Source organism: Montipora foliosa, chromosome 12 (genome assembly GCF_036669935.1).
Source record: "Montipora foliosa isolate CH-2021 chromosome 12, ASM3666993v2, whole genome shotgun sequence".
Taxonomy (NCBI): domain Eukaryota; kingdom Metazoa; phylum Cnidaria; class Anthozoa; order Scleractinia; family Acroporidae; genus Montipora; species Montipora foliosa.
In genome coordinates this window covers 4,111,253-4,132,420 of record NC_090880.1, presented here as the reverse complement: position 1 = coordinate 4,132,420, position 21,168 = coordinate 4,111,253, and the positions used below count along the sequence as shown (strand labels likewise).

Sequence of the window (21,168 nt, the reverse complement as noted above, 5' to 3'; positions counted from 1 at the left end):
TTCGAATCTCTAATTATCTCAGTCGTTCGTTAGTTAGAATAGTTCCATTCTAGGTTTTTTTTACTGAGGAGGTCTTGCCCAAGTTCGTTCAGACTGATAATGCGTCTGTAGTATAGAAACGGACGTGACAATGCCTCGGATGTTTTTTCCTGATTTTCAGTCCTCAGTTACAGAAAATCAGATTGTTTCACATTTTTGGCATGAAATGCGTTGACATCATTTTTGGGAGATGGCAAGATACGTCAACCCAAAATGAATGGTATTCGGTTTACGATTTCTCGGAATAATTGCTTTCGTTTTCTGTTTTATACAACACTTTATTGAAATTCGTGTCATGCATGATCACTGTGAAACTCGGAAAACCGTAAAGTCCAAAAACAACAATATTTCTGCAATGTTAATTGTTTGTATAGTGATTAATCAAAGTAAAACCCACAATAGGATACTATAAATAATCATATCAGTGTTCACGAATTTCCGAGTTTCGCAGTAAGAGCTTTTGACAAACTGTATTATCTTTCTTTGCGCTCTCTCTCGCTGGAGTTTTTTTTAAGAAGCTATACCACTTTTTCGGGATCTGTCAAGGTGCAGGAATGGTCCACCTTTAATGAATTCAATGGGTGTCAGTAAAGGGGTGACTGGGTTGTGTCAACAATATTGATTGGGGGAGCAGGGCTGGCGCAGTGGTGAGAGCACTCGCCTTCCACCAATGTGGCCAAGGATCGATTCCCGGATTCTACGCCATATGTGGACTGAGTTTGTTGGTTCTTTACTCTGCTCCAAGATGCTTTTCCCCGGGTACTCCGGTTTTCCCCTCTCCTAAAAAACCAACATTTGCAGGCGTAGCTCAGTTGGCTAGTGCGCGGCTTTCGGAGCAAGGGGGTCCCCTGTTCGATCCTCGGTGACTTCAACGTCTGTTTCCACTTTCCTCTGATCCGTGTAGCTAATAGCTTTAAATATCTGTGAAACGGAGCACTGACAGAGGGAGGGGGGTAAAAGACGCACCGTCGGCTTCCATTGATACCAGTTTCGTAACTGAAGGAACTACCGACGTTAAATAAATTGACCTTGACCTAGACTTGATTTCAACTTTAAAGAAAACGACAACAAGATAAAAGAGGCTATTCATATTCAAAGAGAACAACCTTCTCTGAATCAACAATTACATCACATAAATCTAAAACTTCCTTTTAATTCTCACATTGTCACGTTTTATGTACATTCCGTTGTTACTAGCATAATTAGCACTTTTTCCTACTTATAAATTCAACTTGTACATTAATCAACTGAAGATGACAGAAGTTTCTGTCGAAACATGTCTTATAATCTTAAACGTTTTGTCGTTTTTTTTTTAACGTTCTTACTTGCCTGCTAATATCAATATTGATTTCCAATGTAAAAAGAGGGGAAGAAAGGAAAAAAATCCTGTTTCTTTTTTGCAACAATTGACAAACGGTTATTGAAAGTTTTATTCTACGAAGACTAGCCTGCGAGAAGGCTCCCAGTGGTTCGAGGTACATGAAGAGCATGCTTGACTGCTCGAATGCGCAGGCTAAACAAAAGCAAAAAGGTGTTGTCAGATGCGTTTTCACAGTGAGTGGCCACGTCTTCCTATTATCTAAGAGGTATATGGTGCCAAAACCCTGTCGAAAAAGCCTACCCTACACACATACAGAGACCCACATGTCAAGCACAAAGAGCTTATCTGCCCAGCTGTTTACCTAAGTAACCTGGAGTAGGTAAATCAATTCCATCTTTGATGCAACAAATAAATCACTAGAAGAATTCATTTAATAAGAAAATTGTTCAAATTTTTCTTAATACCTTTGAAGTTCATTTATTAACACTTACAATCTTAAGTTATTTCCAGTTGAGTTCCTTGAAAACGCCAGTTTTGAGTGAGGCAGGGGAGAGAGGTCAATGAATGAGTCACTAACCCAAAAGAAACGAAAAATCACACCCGTAAGTCGACCAATGAGAAAGAAAGCTACTAAACAAATTTCTACTTTCGCGCTAAAACACGTTGCGTGTAGGTACTTCGAATTCTGATTACCGATCCCGCTGTTTGTGATGTTATTTGTTGCTCGGGTAAATCGTTGATATTCGTCGAGAATTATCGAGAGGGTATAGCATTAGAAAAGCCCTTGATTAAGGCGGAAACACGTGATCTGTCAAAGTTGAAAAATGTTCCGCCCACATCATGATTTAAAGACTTGGGACGAAGTGGACAAGCGCTATCAATAGCGTAGTCCATTCCTTCGAAAAACAAAGCACCCATTGAAAATTCCGGAGCAAAGGAGATAGGTAGGTTTTAGTAAAGGGTAGTATTATGGTTTATATATGGCGCACTTTTTGTTTAGTGATCATGAAAAAACTTCCAACAAACAATTCTTGTTCCAATTCTTGATCCAATCAAAGGGAGACAAAGTGAATGAATCGCATCTCCTGGCTCCGGGAGCGCTTGTAAAAGAACGGGAAAAACAAATTCAGTTTTAAAACAGGACTCTCTTTGATGAAAAACTTGAATCTTCGAACCGATTTCAGTACTATAGGCGACTTTCAGAACGAATACGATGTTATTATTATGTAAATAACTGGCGGGGTATTCAGCAGATAAGCTATACTTTTTTCTATTTTTTACTTTAGTGGAAAAAAATGTATTCTTACTGATTTTAGTCTTTAAAAATCTATATTTGTGAAAGAGCAATCGTTGTGTTATTGTAATAGGATGACGTGGCCACTAACTGTGAAACCACAGCTGACAACACAGGCCCTTCATGCACCTCGAAACACTGAGAGCCTGCTCGCAGGCTAGTCTTCTTGAATAAAAGTGCCAACTATTATTTACACTTTTTGCAAAAAAGGATTTTTTTTTCTTCCATCGGTTTAATGTTGGAAGTAGATATTGTTCACACACCGTAGTGACCTCTTCACTGACACCCATTGAATTAATGGGGCTCCGAGTACGTGTTGGAATTTGTCACCGCAATGGCTTCAGATTCATGCCACAAAAGTAATTTCGAACCCTTAACATATTCAAACGATACAAAGAAAAACGAAAAGAAACGATGGATGTTGGCCTCCTTAAAAATAACTCTATAACCCAAAAGGAAAAGGATGCCAAAGCAAAGCCCGAATGCACTTAGAGAGACCCACACGTCAAGCACAAAGAGCCTATATGCAACTAACCTGGAATATGTAAATCAATTTGATCCTTGTTGCAATAAATAAATCATGAGAAGAATTAATTAAATAAGAAATTTGTTCATTTTTAACACTTAGAATTTCTTCAAGGAACATGATTTTAAGTTCTTTTGAATAGGAATGTTTAATAACCGTAATTTGTCACTTATCTGATGCACTTCTGGTATTCTATTTGTAGATTTCCGTTACTTCAGTGAAAAATTCAATATTTAACAACCGAAGGAATGAAGTGCGTTGAAATATCTATTACCCCAGGCTGTGTGTCATAGGTTAGGAAAGGAGAAATTAGTGAATCAAACGGAATTGGTCCAAGGAGCTATCCTTGTGGTACGCGGCAGGAAGTACTTACGAAGCTAGAACTTAGGTACATTTTTCATAGTGACTATCTACAGGCGACTTTCACGATAGCCTCCGATGTAAAGCAACTCATATGCATGGCAATACCTGTCCACGTATATCATAAAACTCATGTCTTTTGCTGCGATAACTTCGAGGCAGCTTCCTAATCGGTTATCGGTTTCAATATTCACGCACTTGCCCATTCAGTCTCAACCCTGCAAAATTATTAGAGATCAAAGAACTGTACTATGCATTTACCTGTGACTCGAGATCTATAGTCCTGTGTCTTCACCGCTACACTTCAGCGACGAACATGATCAACCCAACACAGTTCTTTTCATTATTTACTTTTGTACACTGAAAAGTCAGAATTGATATCGATGTATAATAACCAAAACTAATCCTAACCTGACCCTATTTTTTCTCGAGGTTTAATTTAGGCTCCAAACAAAGTTTCCTCAATTCATTTGAATGCATATTCAACCTAGGTAAAGTGAGGATCACCAATTTAACTTGTAAAAACGGATTCCACCTGAGCCCGGGTTTTACCTGCAACATATATACGTTGCAACTGGGCAAATTTATGTACTCCTATCAAATCTCGACCGTTCCCGTTCACTGTTAGCAAACAAAATTGTTTCACTGAAAAATTCAAATACATTCCTATTATACAAGAAATTGTAAGAGCTTCCGATTACTTTACTTCAGAACTAATACTAAACAATTCTCCGATCAAGGTCGTAAGTTTTACAATCCTCCTAATCTGCCAACTCTCTTGCCTACGTATACTTTTAAGAAAAAACTTGAAGCTATTTATTTGTAAGAATTATTAATGTATAACGCAGTTCAGTGTTTATTGTTTCCTACGAAATTCATGTTTGACTGTTAAAGATCTGAAGTACAATCTGTCTACTTTTTGGCATTTTATCCTACTTAATATCTTCCAGTTTTCGAATCTCTAATTATCTCAGTCGTTCGTTAGTTAGAATAGTTCCATTCTAGGTTTTTTTTACTGAGGAGGTCTTGCCCAAGTTCGTTCAGACTGATAATGCGTCTGTAGTATAGAAACGGACGTGACAATGCTTCGGATGTTTTTTCCTGATTTTCAGTCCTCAGTTACAGAAAATCAGATTGTTTCACATTTTTGGCATGAAATGCGTTGACATCATTTTTGGGAGATGGCAAGATACGTCAACCCAAAATGAATGGTATTCGGTTTACGATTTCTCGGAATAATTGCTTTCGTTTTCTGTTTTATACAACACTTTATTGAAATTCGTGTCATGCATGATCACTGTGAAACTCGGAAAACCGTAAAGTCCAAAAACAACAATATTTCTGCAATGTTAATTGTTTGTATAGTGATTAATCAAAGTAAAACCCACAATAGGATACTATAAATAATCATATCAGTGTTCACGAATTTCCGAGTTTCGCAGTAAGAGCTTTTGACAAACTGTATTATCTTTCTTTGCGCTCTCTCTCGCTGGAGTTTTTTTTAAGAAGCTATACCACTTTTTCGGGATCTGTCAAGGTGCAGGAATGGTCCACCTTTAATGAATTCAATGGGTGTCAGTAAAGGGGTGACTGGGTTGTGTCAACAATATTGATTGGGGGAGCAGGGCTGGCGCAGTGGTGAGAGCACTCGCCTTCCACCAATGTGGCCAAGGATCGATTCCCGGATTCTACGCCATATGTGGACTGAGTTTGTTGGTTCTTTACTCTGCTCCAAGATGCTTTTCCCGGGTACTCCGGTTTTCCCCTCTCCTAAAAAACCAACATTTGCAGGCGTAGCTCAGTTGGCTAGTGCGCGGCTTTCGGAGCAAGGGGGTCCCCTGTTCGATCCTCGGTGACTTCAACGTCTGTTTCCACTTTCCTCTGATCCGTGTAGCGAATAGCTTTAAATATCTGTGAAACGGAGCACTGACAGAGGGAGGGGGGTAAAAGACGCACCGTCGGCTTCCATTGATACCAGTTTCGTAACTGAAGGAACTACCGACGTTAAATAAATTGACCTTGACCTAGACTTGATTTCAACTTTAAAGAAAACGACAACAAGATAAAAGAGGCTATTCATATTCAAAGAGAACAACCTTCTCTGAATCAACAATTACATCACATAAATCTAAAACTTCCTTTTAATTCTCACATTGTCACGTTTTATGTACATTCCGTTGTTACTAGCAAAATTAGCACTTTTTCCTACTTACAAATTCAACTTGTACATTAGTCAACTGAAGATGACAGAAGTTTCTGTCGAAACATGTCTTATAATCTTAAACGTTTTGTCGTTTTTTTTTAACGTTCTTACTTGCCTGCTAATATCAATATTGATTTCCAATGTAAAAAGAGGGGAAGAAAGGAAAAAAATCCTGTTTCTTTTTTGCAACAATTGACAAACGGTTATTGAAAGTTTTATTCTACGAAGACTAGCCTGCGAGAAGGCTCCCAGTGGTTCGAGGTACATGAAGAGCATGCTTGACTGCTCGAATGCGCAGGCTAAACAAAGGCAAAAAGGTGTTGTCAGATGCGTTTTCACAGTGAGTGGCCACGTCTTCCTATTATCTAAGAGGTATATGGTGCCAAAACCCTGTCGAAAAAGCCTACCCTACACACATACAGAGACCCACATGTCAAGCACAAAGAGCTTATCTGCCCAGCTGTTTACCTAAGTAACCTGGAGTAGGTAAATCAATTCCATCTTTGATGCAACAAATAAATCACTAGAAGAATTCATTTAATAAGAAAATTGTTCAAATTTTTCTTAATACCTTTGAAGTTCATTTATTAACACTTACAATCTTAAGTTATTTCCAGTTGAGTTCCTTGAAAACGCCAGTTTTGAGTGAGGCAGGGGAGAGAGGTCAATGAATGAGTCACTAACCCAAAAGAAACGAAAAATCACACCCGTAAGTCGACCAATGAGAAAGAAAGCTACTAAACAAATTTCTACTTTCGCGCTAAAACACGTTGCGTGTAGGTACTTCGAATTCTGATTACCGATCCCGCTGTTTGTGATGTTATTTGTTGCTCGGGTAAATCGTTGATATTCGTCGAGAATTATCGAGAGGGTATAGCATTAGAAAAGCCCTTGATTAAGGCGGAAACACGTGATCTGTCAAAGTTGAAAAATGTTCCGCCCACATCATGATTTAAAGACTTGGGACGAAGTGGACAAGCGCTATCAATAGCGTAGTCCATTCCTTCGAAAAACAAAGCACCCATTGAAAATTCCGGAGCAAAGGAGACAGGTAGGTTTTAGTAAAGGGTAGTATTATGGTTTATATATGGCGCACTTTTTGTTTAGTGATCATGAAAAAACTTCCAACAAACAATTCTTGTTCCAATTCTTGATCCAATCAAAGGGAGACAAAGTGAATGAATCGCATCTCCTGGCTCCGGGAGCGCTTGTAAAAGAACGGGAAAAACAAATTCAGTTTTAAAACAGGACTCTCTTTGATGAAAAACTTGAACCTTCGAACCGATTTCATTACTATAGGCGACTTTCAGAACGAATACGATGTTATTATTATGTAAACTAGTTATAGCTGTCGCTAAAGTGCCAACGAGCCAAGCTTGCGTGATCTGGCGGCTGCAAACATCACGCGGCGTACTCGTGCGGCACTCTCATTGGTTATCGCTACGGTCAATATTTGATCGCTTTGGTCTACATTACAGCTTTTGGTCTACATTACAATTAAATTTGAAGCGCTTCTGAGATTTCGTCCGCCTAAAAATCTTCTCGCGGCTCTATAAGCTGCCGCCTCGCCAGGCCTTCTGTCTTCAGAAGGCCTGACTCGTTGGCAATAACTGGCGGGGTATTCAGCAGATAAGCTATACTTTTTTCTATTTTTTACTTTAGTGGAAAAAAATGTATTCTTACTGATTTTAGTCTTTAAAAATCTATATTTGTGAAAGAGCAATCGTTGTGTTATTGTAATAGGATGACGTGGCCACTAACTGTGAAACCACAGCTGACAACACAGGCCCTTCATGCACCTCGAAACACTGAGAGCCTGCTCGCAGGCTAGTCTTCTTGAATAAAAGTGCCAACTATTATTTACAATTGTTGCAAAAAAGGAATTTTTTTTTCTTTCATCGGTTTAATGTTGGAAGTAGATATTGTTCACACACCGTAGTGACCTCTTCACTGACACCCATTGAATTAATGGGGCTCCGAGTACGTGTTGGAATTTGTCACCGCAATGGCTTCAGATTCATGCCACAAAAGTAATTTTGAACCCTTAACATATTCAAACGATACAAAGAAAAACGAAAAGAAACGATGGATGTTGGCCTCCTTAAAAAATAACTCTATAACCCAAAAGGAAAAGGATGCCAAAGCAAAGCCCGAATGCACTTAGAGAGACCCACACGTCAAGCACAAAGAGCCTATATGCAACTAACCTGGAATATGTAAATCAATTTGATCCTTGTTGCAATAATAATAATAATGCAATTTTTAACACTTAGAATTTCTTCAAGAAACATGATTTTAGGTTCTTTTGAATAGGAATGTTTAATAACCGTAATTTGTCACTTATCTGCTGCACTTTTGGTATTCTATTTGTTACGGGACAGATTTTGTACACACAGCTTCGGCTTTTCAACTTTATTCTTGCGTTGAAATTCAGCACTCTGCCGTTGCCGGCAGCCAACTCTCTCTAGCTCTCTAAAAAATTGGCGTTTATATATGCTCTTGCTTAGCTATGATTGGTCAAAGATCTTGAAAAGTTACACAGACGTGATCCTAACACTCTCAACAACAAAGGCGGAATATCTTGTGGTAAATACTTGTGGTAGATACTTCAGCCTAGCTAAATTGGATCGAGTTAATTAAATTGTTAGATAAACTGATAGCAACGGAAACCGAAGTTTCCGCGGTCCTTTATGCAAACCTGTGCGGGCTAACCGCGGGAAAACTAACACTACAGATAATTAAGTTAAGATAACTATCGTGGTCGGTATTACAATTTTATAAGAAAGAGCCGCTAAGACGGTCCTCGTGTTTCCAACAACAGAAAAATTTGGAAATTCGGTTGTCGTCTAAAGCATTTTCTCGTGGGAAAGTTACTTAAATTAACTGAGAGGGGCGAGGTTGTTTTCGACACTTAATTTGGTTTGCACGTTTCAATTTCTTATCTAAGTTCTTAAGCACCGTCAAGAGAAAATGAGAGGACAGAGAGGGAGGCTCAAGGCGTTGGCGGGATATGTTATGTCCACGAAAGTTATTTTTAGACGAGTGGAAGTCTTTGTTCTAGCGGACGTCTGACTTCTGAGACGTCCGCATGCAGTCTTGCCTCGCTCTCAGGTTCTTAGTGAAAAGAGAAAATGATGGCGCACGTGGAAGGCTGATTAATATATATTTTCTTTCAAACATCGGACCGAGGTTGGCCTGCATGCGGACGTCTCGGAAGACTTCCGCTCGTCTAAAAATAACTTTCGTGGACATGACATATCCCAAGGGCTGGACCGGGAGCCTCCTTCTCTGTTCCCTCATTTTCTCTTGGCACCGTGCATTACAACACTCTGCATACAATAAAATGATCCTGAAAATATTATAAAATATGCTTCAACATACTTGTAAATTTCCGTTACTTGAGTGAAAAATTCAATATTTAGCAACCGAAGGAATGAAGTGCGTTGAAATATCTATTACCCCAGGCTGTGTGTCATAGGTTAGGAAAGGAGAAATTAGTGAATCAAACGGAATTGGTCCAAGGAGCTATCCTTGAGGTACGCGGCAGGAAGTACTGACGAAGCTAGAACTTAGGTACATTTTTCATAGTGACTATCTACAGGCGACTTTCACGATAGCCTCCGATGTAAAGCAAGTCATATACATGGCAATACCTGTCCACTTATATCATAAACTCAAGTCTTTTGCTTGGGGCTGAATATTTGAAGTCATGTGTCCTAAATAGAGATTTGTTTAAAAACCGATATTTACTTTGTTACTAGAACTTACCAAGTAGTCTTGCTGCACGCATTCGTCCCAATTTTCTTCTCCCTTTGTCAAAAAACTTTTGACTCGGTGTTTTGAGATATTCCATACAGAGAAAAGTATGCAGCTTCGTGTTCTAGACGAGGTAGAAACAGATACAATGTGAAAATAAAAACTCAGGTTTTTATTTTCTGAACTACTGTTGAACTTCTTGTCACTAGAAGTGAATGTTCTGCTTTTAACTATTTTGTAGGTTGAAAATGGACCACCTCAGTTTTGTCTTCCCCTTGCTCTTAATCGTTTCGGTTACCACTACCACCTTTGGATCAGCGATCAAGGCAAAGAATCCAAGTGGAGAGGTAAACATAGAGTTGACGTATGTTGTATACTGCCTCTGGTCAAACTTTCTGTTTTCAAATTTAAATAGTGTCTCTTGGAATTTCCATGGTATTCGCGGTCCTTTTTACGCTATAAATGGCCTTCAAATTGTAATATCAGCGTGGAAAATGTAATAGTGTATGAAAAGCTTTTATCCATCGAGGTATATGATCCAGTCCAAGCACTCTGCAACCGGCGCCTACGTAAGCACCAAGTTCCTATTAAATAAATTAAGTTTACATGTAAAGGAATTTGTGTATATTTTTAACACATTATGAAAGGCAAACAACACAACTTCTGTGCTGGACATGCGCTAGACAAATGCATAAATGCAAAGCCATAACCTCTATCCTCCAAATCTGGCGCAATAGCGTCTGTAGCCAGTTTCAGTATCTTCCAGTCATATCTTCGGGAGAGAGAAAATTTTAACCCACTTCTTTAGGATTTTGAAAATCTCACTCTGAGAAGAATGAATAATTATGGATAGTTATTATTTACTCAATATCCTCTAACGCTGTAGGAATTGGAAGAACAGCGTTCAGATCCGGAATTAAGGTTGTATCCCAAGATGGCTCCCAATCACAAGGTAACAAACACCTTTATTGGAAATTTGATGGTGTTCATATAAAGAATAAATAAAATAAATAGAACATTATGATTAAATCAGCGATAATAATAACAATAACGATGATGATGATGGTAGCTGTGACATGATAATGATTATGACTGTGATGCTCATACTTTGCGTTTCCAATTAGGCTGTTTATACTCTCCGAATGACAGCATTCAAACCAGAATGCAGGGTTTTCAATTAGCGCTCGCCCACTCGCCAATACAAGTGTCAAGCCCGTCGGGCGAGTGGAAATCGCAAATTACTCGCCCGGTTTGACGAGTAGAATTTTCATTTTCAGCAAAATAAAACTGTAAGTGATTGTTTTTGACAAAATATAATATAATAGTATAACGTAAACATTTTAGTACTTTTCACATTCCAAAAGCTTTAGAGACCTAGCCCCAGTTGTTATTCGAAGGGTGGATAGCGCCATCCACTGGATACCTCAATTGGTTTGGCAAGTGCTTATCGGCTGGATAGTGATTTACCCGGTGGATAGCATTATCCACCTTTTGAACAACTGGGGCCAGGCACATACACGCAAATTTCCCGCTTGTCAAAGAGCCTTACTTACCCACCTTACATTGCGTGCCTAAATTACTTCAGTCGCCATTTTCAGGGCCCCCGAAAATCGGAATTGTCTGACTGTGTAAAGTAATCAGTTTCCATCGGATATCATATTCTGTTTTCCAAGGGAAAATAAGCTATGTTTATTAGAATTTCAGTTTCTATTATTATTTATGTATGACTTGCTCTTTGTAACATGTTAAGGATGTTATATGGTTAATAGACTCTCCAAATTTCCAGATAACAACAACAACAACAACAACAAAGGCGCGCAATGTGCCTTTCGTTGAACTAACTAGACGCTCCATGAGCGTAAACTGGGTTGCCTGTGGTACGTGTTACACTAAAACAGAAGGCTCAGAGTTGGGTGGTATTGAACTGCAACGTTACAGTTAATTTTTTTTTTCAATTGGGAAGTCATTTAGACCATTTGAAGGGTCACCCAGCAGTGGCCCTGCCTCTCCCGTGTTCACACGTTGAATTATTTTGTAATGTCCTGTTCCGCTTTGAGGTCTTTTACTTTTTTAAGCTTTGGTAATAAATTCAGTTCAAAGCCAGCAAAACACGCCCTTGAGTAAGACTCGCTCGTTTCTTCTTTAAATAGTCTGTAAAAAAGCTAACTGCAAATTGCTCTGACGGACGTGTTCCTGCATGTCCACACACTAAGGAAGGACTGAACATGTTGTTTCCGCTTCATAATTCTTCTTCTTTTCAGTCTAATCTGATTCCAGGTCAAATTTTTTTTTGCTATACGCTTGCACCAAAAAGTACCGTAAAAGCCGGGAGTTAAAAGTAAGAGGCAAGCCAAAAAGCAGATGAACTGAAAAGAATAATATAGTTTTCATACAAAACTTTGTATTTCGAATTCTCAGCGAAAGATTTATGACAATCGATCGCAAAAACACTAAAATTTTTGCGGTCTATGACTTCTATGAATCAAAGGTCAAAACCACGTCAAAACCACGAAGGTGCATGTGATCACCTTGTGTCAACGTTCTTGTTTACATTGAATGAACTACAGGGAAGAATATTAATCGTTCGTCGTTTTCAGAGTAAAACAACATACTTTTTAGCCAAGAAACTCCCGTCTTAATAAGTAGTTTCTTAGAAAATGTTTCCTGAAAATGAACATAAAGGATCGGCAATCGGAAACCACCTCAGAGAGCAGCACGACATGGAGCCAGAAGACATCACACAGAGTTTTCGAATCTTAAGAAGTGTCAGAACAAATTTGACTGCCTTATTTTTGAAATGTTTTTTATCAAAGAACTGAAACCAACGCTAAACAAACAGTGCGATTCAATCGCGCTAAACTATTTGTTTAGAACAATTCTTGCTACGATTATTTTATTCTTTTATGCTTTTCCATTGTATATATTTTTAACACTTTTTTACATATTGTATCACATTTTAGCGTTCGCCACATTTTTATCGTTTTTTAACTTGTTTCAACATATTTATGCTAATTTGAAAGTTAAGAAAACTGACTCACTTGAAAATGACTTCGGAGAGGTCGAAATGTCGTGACTTCTTAGTGCTAGTTTTTATTTAAACTTCCGTCTTTCGTCTTTTAATTTTGTTGTAATATTTAACTGAATATTTTACATTTCACCTGTCGGGTCAGGAAGCCTTCTTTGTCGGGTCATTGACCCGAGACCGGACTCTTATCTGGAACACTGAAACTGGATTTTCCTAGGTGTAATGCTGGCTGGGCCAATCCGAAAATAATGCTCCAATAGGTACTCCTAATAACCCCCACAATAGAAAAAGCATGCTAGGGGCTGGGGCTCGAATGCAGCATATTTCTCATCATCCCCAGTGCTGCTCAGTTGGGAAACGAAACATTACTTATTTTTTGCTTCATTTCCTGAGAAACGTATCTATTTTGACTTCAGGGTGAACTATTTACACAATGAGGTTGAGCGGCCAATCGAAACAGAGTTTGTAATTGAAAATCAAAACATCTATGAGATGCAAAAACACACTTGAGAACACGTGGACCTGAACTATTGCAAATCACAATGCTGACAAACACAAAAGCGAAGGAAATGGTTAATTAATATAAATGTGAAGTTTCTTACTATCTGAATGTTTATGGGTTAGATTAAAGCGAATTATTGTCGAAAAATCTTCGTGTTAATGAGTAATGTAAACAATCTTCGCTCTAGTGAGTCGTAGCAAAAAATTAGATTAACCAGGAACTTAAATAAATATTTTGGCTTCCCAAATAAACTTCATTTTACACTATAGTGACATATCAGATCTTTTTCTGACGTAAAAAATTATAGCTACGTATTGATCATTTGCCAGAAAGAACACGACTAAACATTCCTGTCATCTTCATGAAAACTGCACCTCGGGTGTCAAATTTCAATCCACGTATGCAAATTAGTTAAGCTCGAATTTTACACAACACGATGCATCCACAAGGGCCGAAAAATCTTACAAAACCTTTTCCAGCGAAAAAACTTATTGAAACGAACAACATATTTGCTATTAGAGGCAAAAAACCCTTCCTATTTCATTGCGTGCGTCAAAACAAGAAACCCAACCCGTGTCAAATCAACTATACACAACAAGATAAAATTTTCACCGGAGTTCAGGATCAAACCCTTTTCTGAAGAACCTTTTCCTTCAACAATGAAGCAAAAAATGGACAACAAGCTTTCTTTCAAATAATTACTGACTAACAAGAATTAGTCAAATTTCCAATTGTTAATATTTTACCTGAAGACTGTGCAGAGTTGAGTGCAAATAAATATAAATAGCCACACAACAGTGATGACACTTCCACTCAAGGTGTTCGATTCCTTCTCCCTCCATATCCAACCAGAAAACTTTACCAGAAAATTTTCCATTTGGTTTCAGCGTTGTACATAACATCACAGTTAGTAAAATATTGGAAATTATTATTATTATTATTATTATTATTATTATTATTATTATTATTACTGGGTTGCCAGTATGGCAATCCCAGTCGGAAAGTGGGTGGGATTTGTTCGTTTTATTTATTTCATTTATTTTATTTTGTTTTTTTTTTCGTGTCGGTAAAAGTCTTGCCTGTCACTCCCCTGATAAGTGGTGTCTTTGTGCATAGAGCCTTCTGCGCCTATTTTCTTAGGATCGAGAGGGTAGTGGAAATGCGTATAATCCTCTGGTGGACACAGTAAAATCATTAACTTAGCCTGCAATGGCGTCGAAAGTCATGTAACGCAAATGGCGCTTTAGTGGATCCTTAAACAAAATATATCCTTATGGAGCTCAATAATGGAAAGTCAGTTGGATAAACTAGGCACGCGGTGAAAAACAAACACCTGGAATCTTAAAAGCGACGAGTAATGGACTTCGACAACAATCTATCGCCCGTCGAGCCGAAATCAAAGTGAGCTGTATTTCTAATATTTTACCAAGTGTGCTGTTATGTAGAACACTGAAACCAAATGGAAAATTCTCTGGTAACCTATGGGTTCAACAAAGACAGAGAACGAATCGAACACCATACGTGGATCTGTGATCAACTCTGCACAGTCTTCAGGTAAAAAAAAATTGGAAATGTGACAGCCAATAATTATTTGAAAGAAAGCTTGTCGTCTATTTTGTGCTGCATTATTCCAGGAAAAGGTTCTTCATGGAAACGGTTTGATCCTGAAATTTAGTTTGTTGCGATATTGCGCATATTTGACACGATTGAGTTTCTTCTCTTCACGCACGTAATGAAATAGAAGGGGTTTTTGCCTCTAATAGCAAATATCTTGTTTGTTTCAAAACATTGTTCGCTCGAAAAGGTGGCCTTTATGAATTCATCATGTTTTATGATATGCGAGCTTAACTGGATAGTTTTTATGGCAATGGTAAAGCATTTTCTTCTTATTCAAGGAAAAGGTTCTTCAGGAAAGGGTTTGAACCTGAAGTACATGGTAATTTGACACGATTGAGTTTCTTGTCTTCACGCACGCAATGAAATAGGAAGAGGTTTTCGCCTCTAAGAGCAAATATGTTGTTTGTTTCAAAAAATTTTTCGCTGGAAAAGGATTTTGTGGTATTTTCTGCCTTTGTGAATTATAATATCATGTTGTGTATTGAATTTTCGAGCTTAAGGTTGAAATGTGATATGGGAGAATTTTTTTAGTATTGCTCTGTAAGCAGGAAGGGTTCACGAAAATAAACAGGTCTGTTGGAAGCGTGCTTGAGTTTCAACAAAATGAGCCCCAAAATCAGTGAAAAATTGTGACGCCAATGAATAATAAAGTAGCTGCTATTTCCAAAATGATGGAATTTCCTAGTAATAAATAACGTCGTAGGCATCTTGCAGAGTAAATTTTGACTTTGCATAAACAAATGGTCAACCTCAAGAGTTGGACGATTGTGATCTTTGTTTTGACTTCGCTCATTCTATTGTCAAACTTTATAACACTTGACAGAGAAAGAAACTTACAAAAAGCCGGTATCTTGCCATCATTTGACACAGATGCTTCACTGTTTGGCGAGTAAAAATGCTGCGGTAACTTAATCACGGCACCCGCTGAATTCCGGCCATGTCACTTTCGATTTTGCGATTTATTTGTGCAGCCAAAAGTAGAATAACAAAATTGAACGTAGCAAAAATCTCCCAAAATGTTTGTCGCTGATCGTTACTTTTTATATTCTATATTCACGGTTCAAAAATTAATGTTGTTTTCATATCGTAAATATTTTATTCTTGATCGACCGTCCCGGAAACTTCCTTCTACTCTTTCTAAAAACTGTGTATCAATAGTTATTTCCTTTTGCATCAATATTTGTTTTGCGTAAAGCAAGCTTACAAAATCTTTTCCTTGCTGAGTTCGCATTTGTTAGCGTTAATAGTATTTTCGGTCCGATGCTTCTGTTTTATGAGGGGGTATATTGTTTAGGTCACCCAACCAGATACTGACCCCGCTGGAAAGGGTAAAAATTCAGTGAACTTTAGTATTACAAAGCTGTCATATGCTCAGAGGGCACGCTTAAACTTGTGGTGAAAAGAAGTTGTGACGGAACTTGAAAATGATCAACATGTCAGCCCAGAAGCCAATGTTTCTCGCATCTCTTTTATTTGTTATTCTTCAGTGACTGGAATGCTGTAGTTCAATACCACACAATTCAGTGGCTTCTGATTTTCTGTAACACGTACCGCAGGCAACCCAGTGTATGCTTCACGGAAGCATCTCGTAGACTGAAGAAAACAAGGAATGTTAACTAATAGAACGGGCAAAGGAAACGATTGGTAAGGTGCTTGATGTGTATCGTGTGAACGGAAACGAAGGAACACCAACCACTTGGCATGAAATCGGCTGGACGCCGTTTTCGCTCGCTGAAATAGATCAACACTTGCGCGCAAGAGTGGCATCAAACACAAGATATACGACACTGAGTGTGAATTTCATGCAAGCCTGCCGACAAACTCCATTTATATTCTGTCAGCACATCTCTGGTCTTTTCAAATGATTGAGGAGTACTATTGTGAGGCACACTTAAAGTAATTTGAAAATCCATCGATCGCCTTCGATCCGGACATAGTTATATTAAAACCCTTCAAAAGCGAGAACAATGTTGTCGCAATCGATGTTGAATTGACCGTGACCCTGCACAATCTTTTGTTTTGGTCTTGCATGGGTTCCCAAATTAGTCGCGCATAATTTAATCGAAGGATTTGATTGGTTATCGTATCGAAAAAAGGTGTGTTTTGTGCAGGGTCAAGGCCAAAAATACGGACAAAAACATCAAACAAAGGAACTTGTCGAGTTTCATAACCATCTCCATGCATTAACTATGATCCGGAGTAATAACCCATCAAACATGATCACTGTTTTCATTGGCCGAGTACCTTGGTTTGTTTTAACTTTAAAAGATTTTCCGGAGCGCAGGGTGCTTCTAAGAGATTTTTTTTAATAACTGCGAAACATTTCGTTAGCTTCATAAAAATATCGAACTGTTTAATTTTCACGCTTAAAAATTTACTTCTTTTTGGTCCCAGATTTTTCTTTGCGCACGAGAATGACAGCCAAACAGCGACAGAGCTAACACTTTTTTGTTTACTCAAAACAAAATAAGTTCTGTGAGAAGTTTTTTCATGTTTCAGATTTCTGAATTACCATACTTTTCTTCATATAGGCAACAAGTTGTAAAGCACAGCTAAAGTGATCTGTAGCATTTTGCTTGTGAAGGTTCGGCGCTCCGAGACTCGAAGTAGCACTACACCGATTGTGTCACCGTCAGTGATCTATTCGGAAAATTCGTCATTGTATTTAAGAACACAGCGCCTTTTGTCGGCATCATTTTTCTCGTGAGTTACGTATTCCCAAGCACAACATTTAACTCATGACATAAGACTTGACATTGAAGGTTTGCTTATGAAACTTTCTACTGACTTGAAACGATCGTAACCGGAGTGGAAGACGCCAGTAACTGGAAGCAAAATTAATTGTTGCATCTGTGATTTATGTTTCCTCGGTTCGCTCAAAACGCAAGATCGAGAGTCAACCACATCCAACTAAGAGCTCCCTCGTCCCTCTGACCTTGTAGCTCAGTCGGTAGAGCGGCGGAGATCTAACCCGAAGGTCGTGGGTTCAATTCCCACCCTGGTCAGAGTTTTTCTCCGTCCTTGTGTGGGCCCATTTGCATCAGTAGGGCTAACGCTCACATGGTTCATATGGGATTGAAATCTAGCACTTCACATTACACTCTATTCAGTTAACTCTGATTAATATAAGACGTTGGTCAGCTTTAATACATGTGGTACGACGACAGACTAACAACTTAACGAAAGATTTTTCGTCGAGGACTTTATTTCAACTCGACTTGAATATTCCATACTCTGCTAAGGAAAAAGATTAAGGTCTTTTGGTTGTTTATAACCTCGTGCTAATTAAACAAATATAAAGGATCTGAATGAAACTGTATTCTATTTTTTAGAGTCTTCTAAAAGAGTCTTCCATTGCTTCGGCAAGTGATCAGGGACAAAAATTCAAGCGAGTTGTTACATCAGGTTGCCAGGTAAGACAAATAAAAGACAATAGATGCCCATATACTTCGAAAGAGAAAAACATCTTAATGGTTCATTCGAAAAGATAATTTGTAAAACTGCAATAGGCCATTCTGAAACTTGATAGTTTAACAGTTTTAGAGATTAAAATACAACACAACTGCAAGATTTCCAACCACAAAGGAAAAGTAAGATCGACATTAGATCGAAACATTTGGGGCCTCTCTGAAACTGTTTATCCATTATCGAATTTTTGTTAGTTCCCATTTAAAATGCCAATCGTTTTAATAGAAGCTAATATTATTTTCTGTTCCAGGGAGATAATTGTCCCAAGTCTTCTAACATCACGCCAGATGTCTTCCGTCCCACCTCCTGCTTGGATTACCTTATAAAAGAGGCCTCAAAATGTGGCATCTACCGACTTTATGACAACGCAGGAAACAGCTTCCCAGCTTACTGTGATCTGAAGTCCGAACCTGGCACAGCATGGACCTTGGTCATGTCTTGGAGCACCCAGTATCGCTCATTGCCAGCTTTCCAGGTGACACCACTCAAGATCAACGCTCCAGTAAACGAGAATAGCCACAACTGGAAACTATACCGCCTGAGTTTAGCTCGAATGAGATCCCTGCAGAGTCACTCCACTCACTGGCGAGCAACATGCAGTTTCCCAACTCACGGCGTGGATTTCATCGACTACGTTCGCGGAACATTGAAAGACCTCAACATCATCGATTACAGTGGGAGTAACATATGCAAGAGAGTGGAATACATCAACATCCGGGGACACATTGGAATCCAGCAAACGGTTCCATTCTGGCAGGGGTCAAAGGTTAATGAATTTCCTCTACATACCGACAGTTCATTTACCACCTGCGAATTTAAGCCGAATTCTGGTTCGGTCTCCCTCGAAGACAACTTCGGGTATTACTCCGTCGTAAACAGCAAGTTTCGCTGCACAGAGGGAGGCGATTCTAGCACGCAGTGGTGGTTTGGGGCTCACCTTTGAACTATCGCGGTGGCACCGTGAACGGATCGGAAGAGAACGTCACAGTCACACAACTTGATTTAGACTTGATTTATAATTAGAACTGTGACTAGAAGATTGCAAAGAATTCAGTTTGAATTTGACAATTTTAAGAAAGGTTAATAAAGAAGATTAAAACCATTCAAAGATCTTAAATTTCTTTCAATTAATAGCGCCTGCAAACGAAGACCAAAAAATACCAAGGGCTGAAAGAGGATTGGCAGTCGACAAAAGCACGTGACCTTGAATCGTGTAACTTGCAAATCTTTCCCTTGGATGTGGACAAAAATAAGATCGATGCTGCACGAGCGGGAAAGTACACGAGCTACGTTACATTCAAATAAGAAAATTTCCAAAGTCAAAAAAGACCAGCTCTGAACCATAGTTAAACTCTTCAAGGTCACGAGCTTCTGCAGATCATAAAAACGTCGTATGCCCGCCAGGGAATTGGACGAGGGCCCAGTGGTGCAAAGCCTGATTTAGCTAAATAAATTCTGCGTTAGTGGAGAGTTTTCTTTCAAGCAAGAGAGGATTCACTTGTTTCTGTTTATTTACCGATCAAAAATGTTCCACAAGTTTTTTAGCCTTTATTTTTTGGGTTAGACTTTTTTGATTTCCTTTAGCGTGATTATGAACAAATCGAACGTGGTTCAGCGATGTCTCTACTCTTATCGGCAACGATATTCGTCATCAACATTCGTCATGAACATTTTAACCACAATATTCAACGTCAAAGAAAATGTTTATTTTAGAGCGTGACCAAGGTCCATAACTTTTTGTTTCGTTTCCTTTTTGTTTTCGTTTTTGTTTCGTTTCTCAGAAACGAAACGAAACGTATCTATTTTGACTCTGTGAGTTAGAGGGCCAATCAAAACAGAGTTTGTAATTAAAAATCTGAACATTTATGGGATGCAAAAACAAACTTTTGAACACGTGAACCTGAAATACCGCAAGTCATAATGTTGACAAGCACAAAAGCGAAGGAAATGCATCATAAATAGGACGTTTTGACTATCGGAATGATTTTGGGTTAGATTAAAACGATTTATTGTTGAACAACTCAAAGTTCTCTCTTCTTGTTAATGAGTAATGTAAACAATCTTCGCACGAGTTATAAATTGGATTAACCAGGAACCACTTATTACTTGGGCCCGTAGGGGCAAGAATTATAAAATACATTTGATTTCAGTTTTTTTTCCTGTGCATCAAAATGCACAATAGAAAAACGTGGCGGTGTTTGATTGGGCAATGCACAATAGAAAGCACGTGGCGTTGTTTTGATTGGGTAACGCACAATAGAAGCCACGTTGCTCTGTTTACATTGGTTATTTAAAGCAAACCACGTAATCCAAGATCATGGAGAGTACTCTGATGCGTTGTTTGGGATTACTGAAGATCGACGTTGCGTTGCCTTAATAGATTTCTTTTTGGGGCGCTCAAAACACATACGAAGAAAGGCATACGTGTAGACCCACACTAAAAGATGTCAAGCGCGAGCTGCGAAACGGGTCGTTCCGCGAACTGAATGAAACAAGAATATACTCGAATGTAACTGAAATCATGGGACGCAACTATTGAAAGCGATACAAGTGAAAATACTAATTATTTAATGAGCAGCGGGTACCTTATTGAGAACTACTTTGAAGATGACAGCGACAAAGAAAATAAATCCACAAACAAGTGGACGCCATATTGGAATCTTCTGAAGACAAAGTAAAAACATTGGCAGAGCGAACAAATGGCCTCACGCTTGTACCATTTTCACCGCGAATTAATAGCCTCCCGCTCAGTGTACCATTGACTACGGAGATAAGTTTTTTGTCTATTGCGTTTTTCTGTTTTTGATTGTTAAACAGTTTGTTTCTCGTAGTGGTCAATCTTATATCCTTTGATCAACGAGCCATATTAGCGATCGTGTTCACTGCCATCTTGTGTATATAGTTCTGTTCTAGTTACGTTCTAATTCGCTTCGCTCAGACGAACGTAAATTATTTTACCCTTAAATTTCCGTAATACAAATAGATCAGACAAGGAATATGGCAGGATGCGCAAGCGCATCCAAAACACAGTTTATTACATCGTTGACTAAATTATCC

General features: G+C 38.6%; 1 protein-coding gene across 2 annotated transcripts; it reads left to right on the top strand.

Moving 5' to 3' along the window:
- The first annotated feature begins 2,224 nt into the window (after positions 1 to 2,224).
- LOC137979248 (uncharacterized) lies at positions 2,225 to 19,214 on the top strand. 2 transcript variants are annotated; one of them, XM_068826457.1, is made up of 5 exons: positions 2,225 to 2,304; positions 9,741 to 9,846; positions 10,386 to 10,451; positions 17,976 to 18,056; positions 18,362 to 19,198. In XM_068826457.1, the coding sequence occupies exons 2-5, from the start codon at positions 9,748 to 9,750 to the stop codon at positions 19,052 to 19,054; spliced, it is 939 nt and encodes a 312-aa protein (XP_068682558.1). In that variant the 5' UTR covers positions 2,225 to 2,304; positions 9,741 to 9,747; the 3' UTR covers positions 19,055 to 19,198. The 2 variants fall into 2 exon arrangements, with proteins under 2 accessions (XP_068682558.1, XP_068682557.1); XM_068826456.1 differs by lacking the exon at positions 2,225 to 2,304 and adding an exon at positions 6,691 to 6,794 and having other exon boundaries at positions 18,362 to 19,214.
- Positions 19,215 to 21,168: the final 1,954 nt, after the last annotated feature.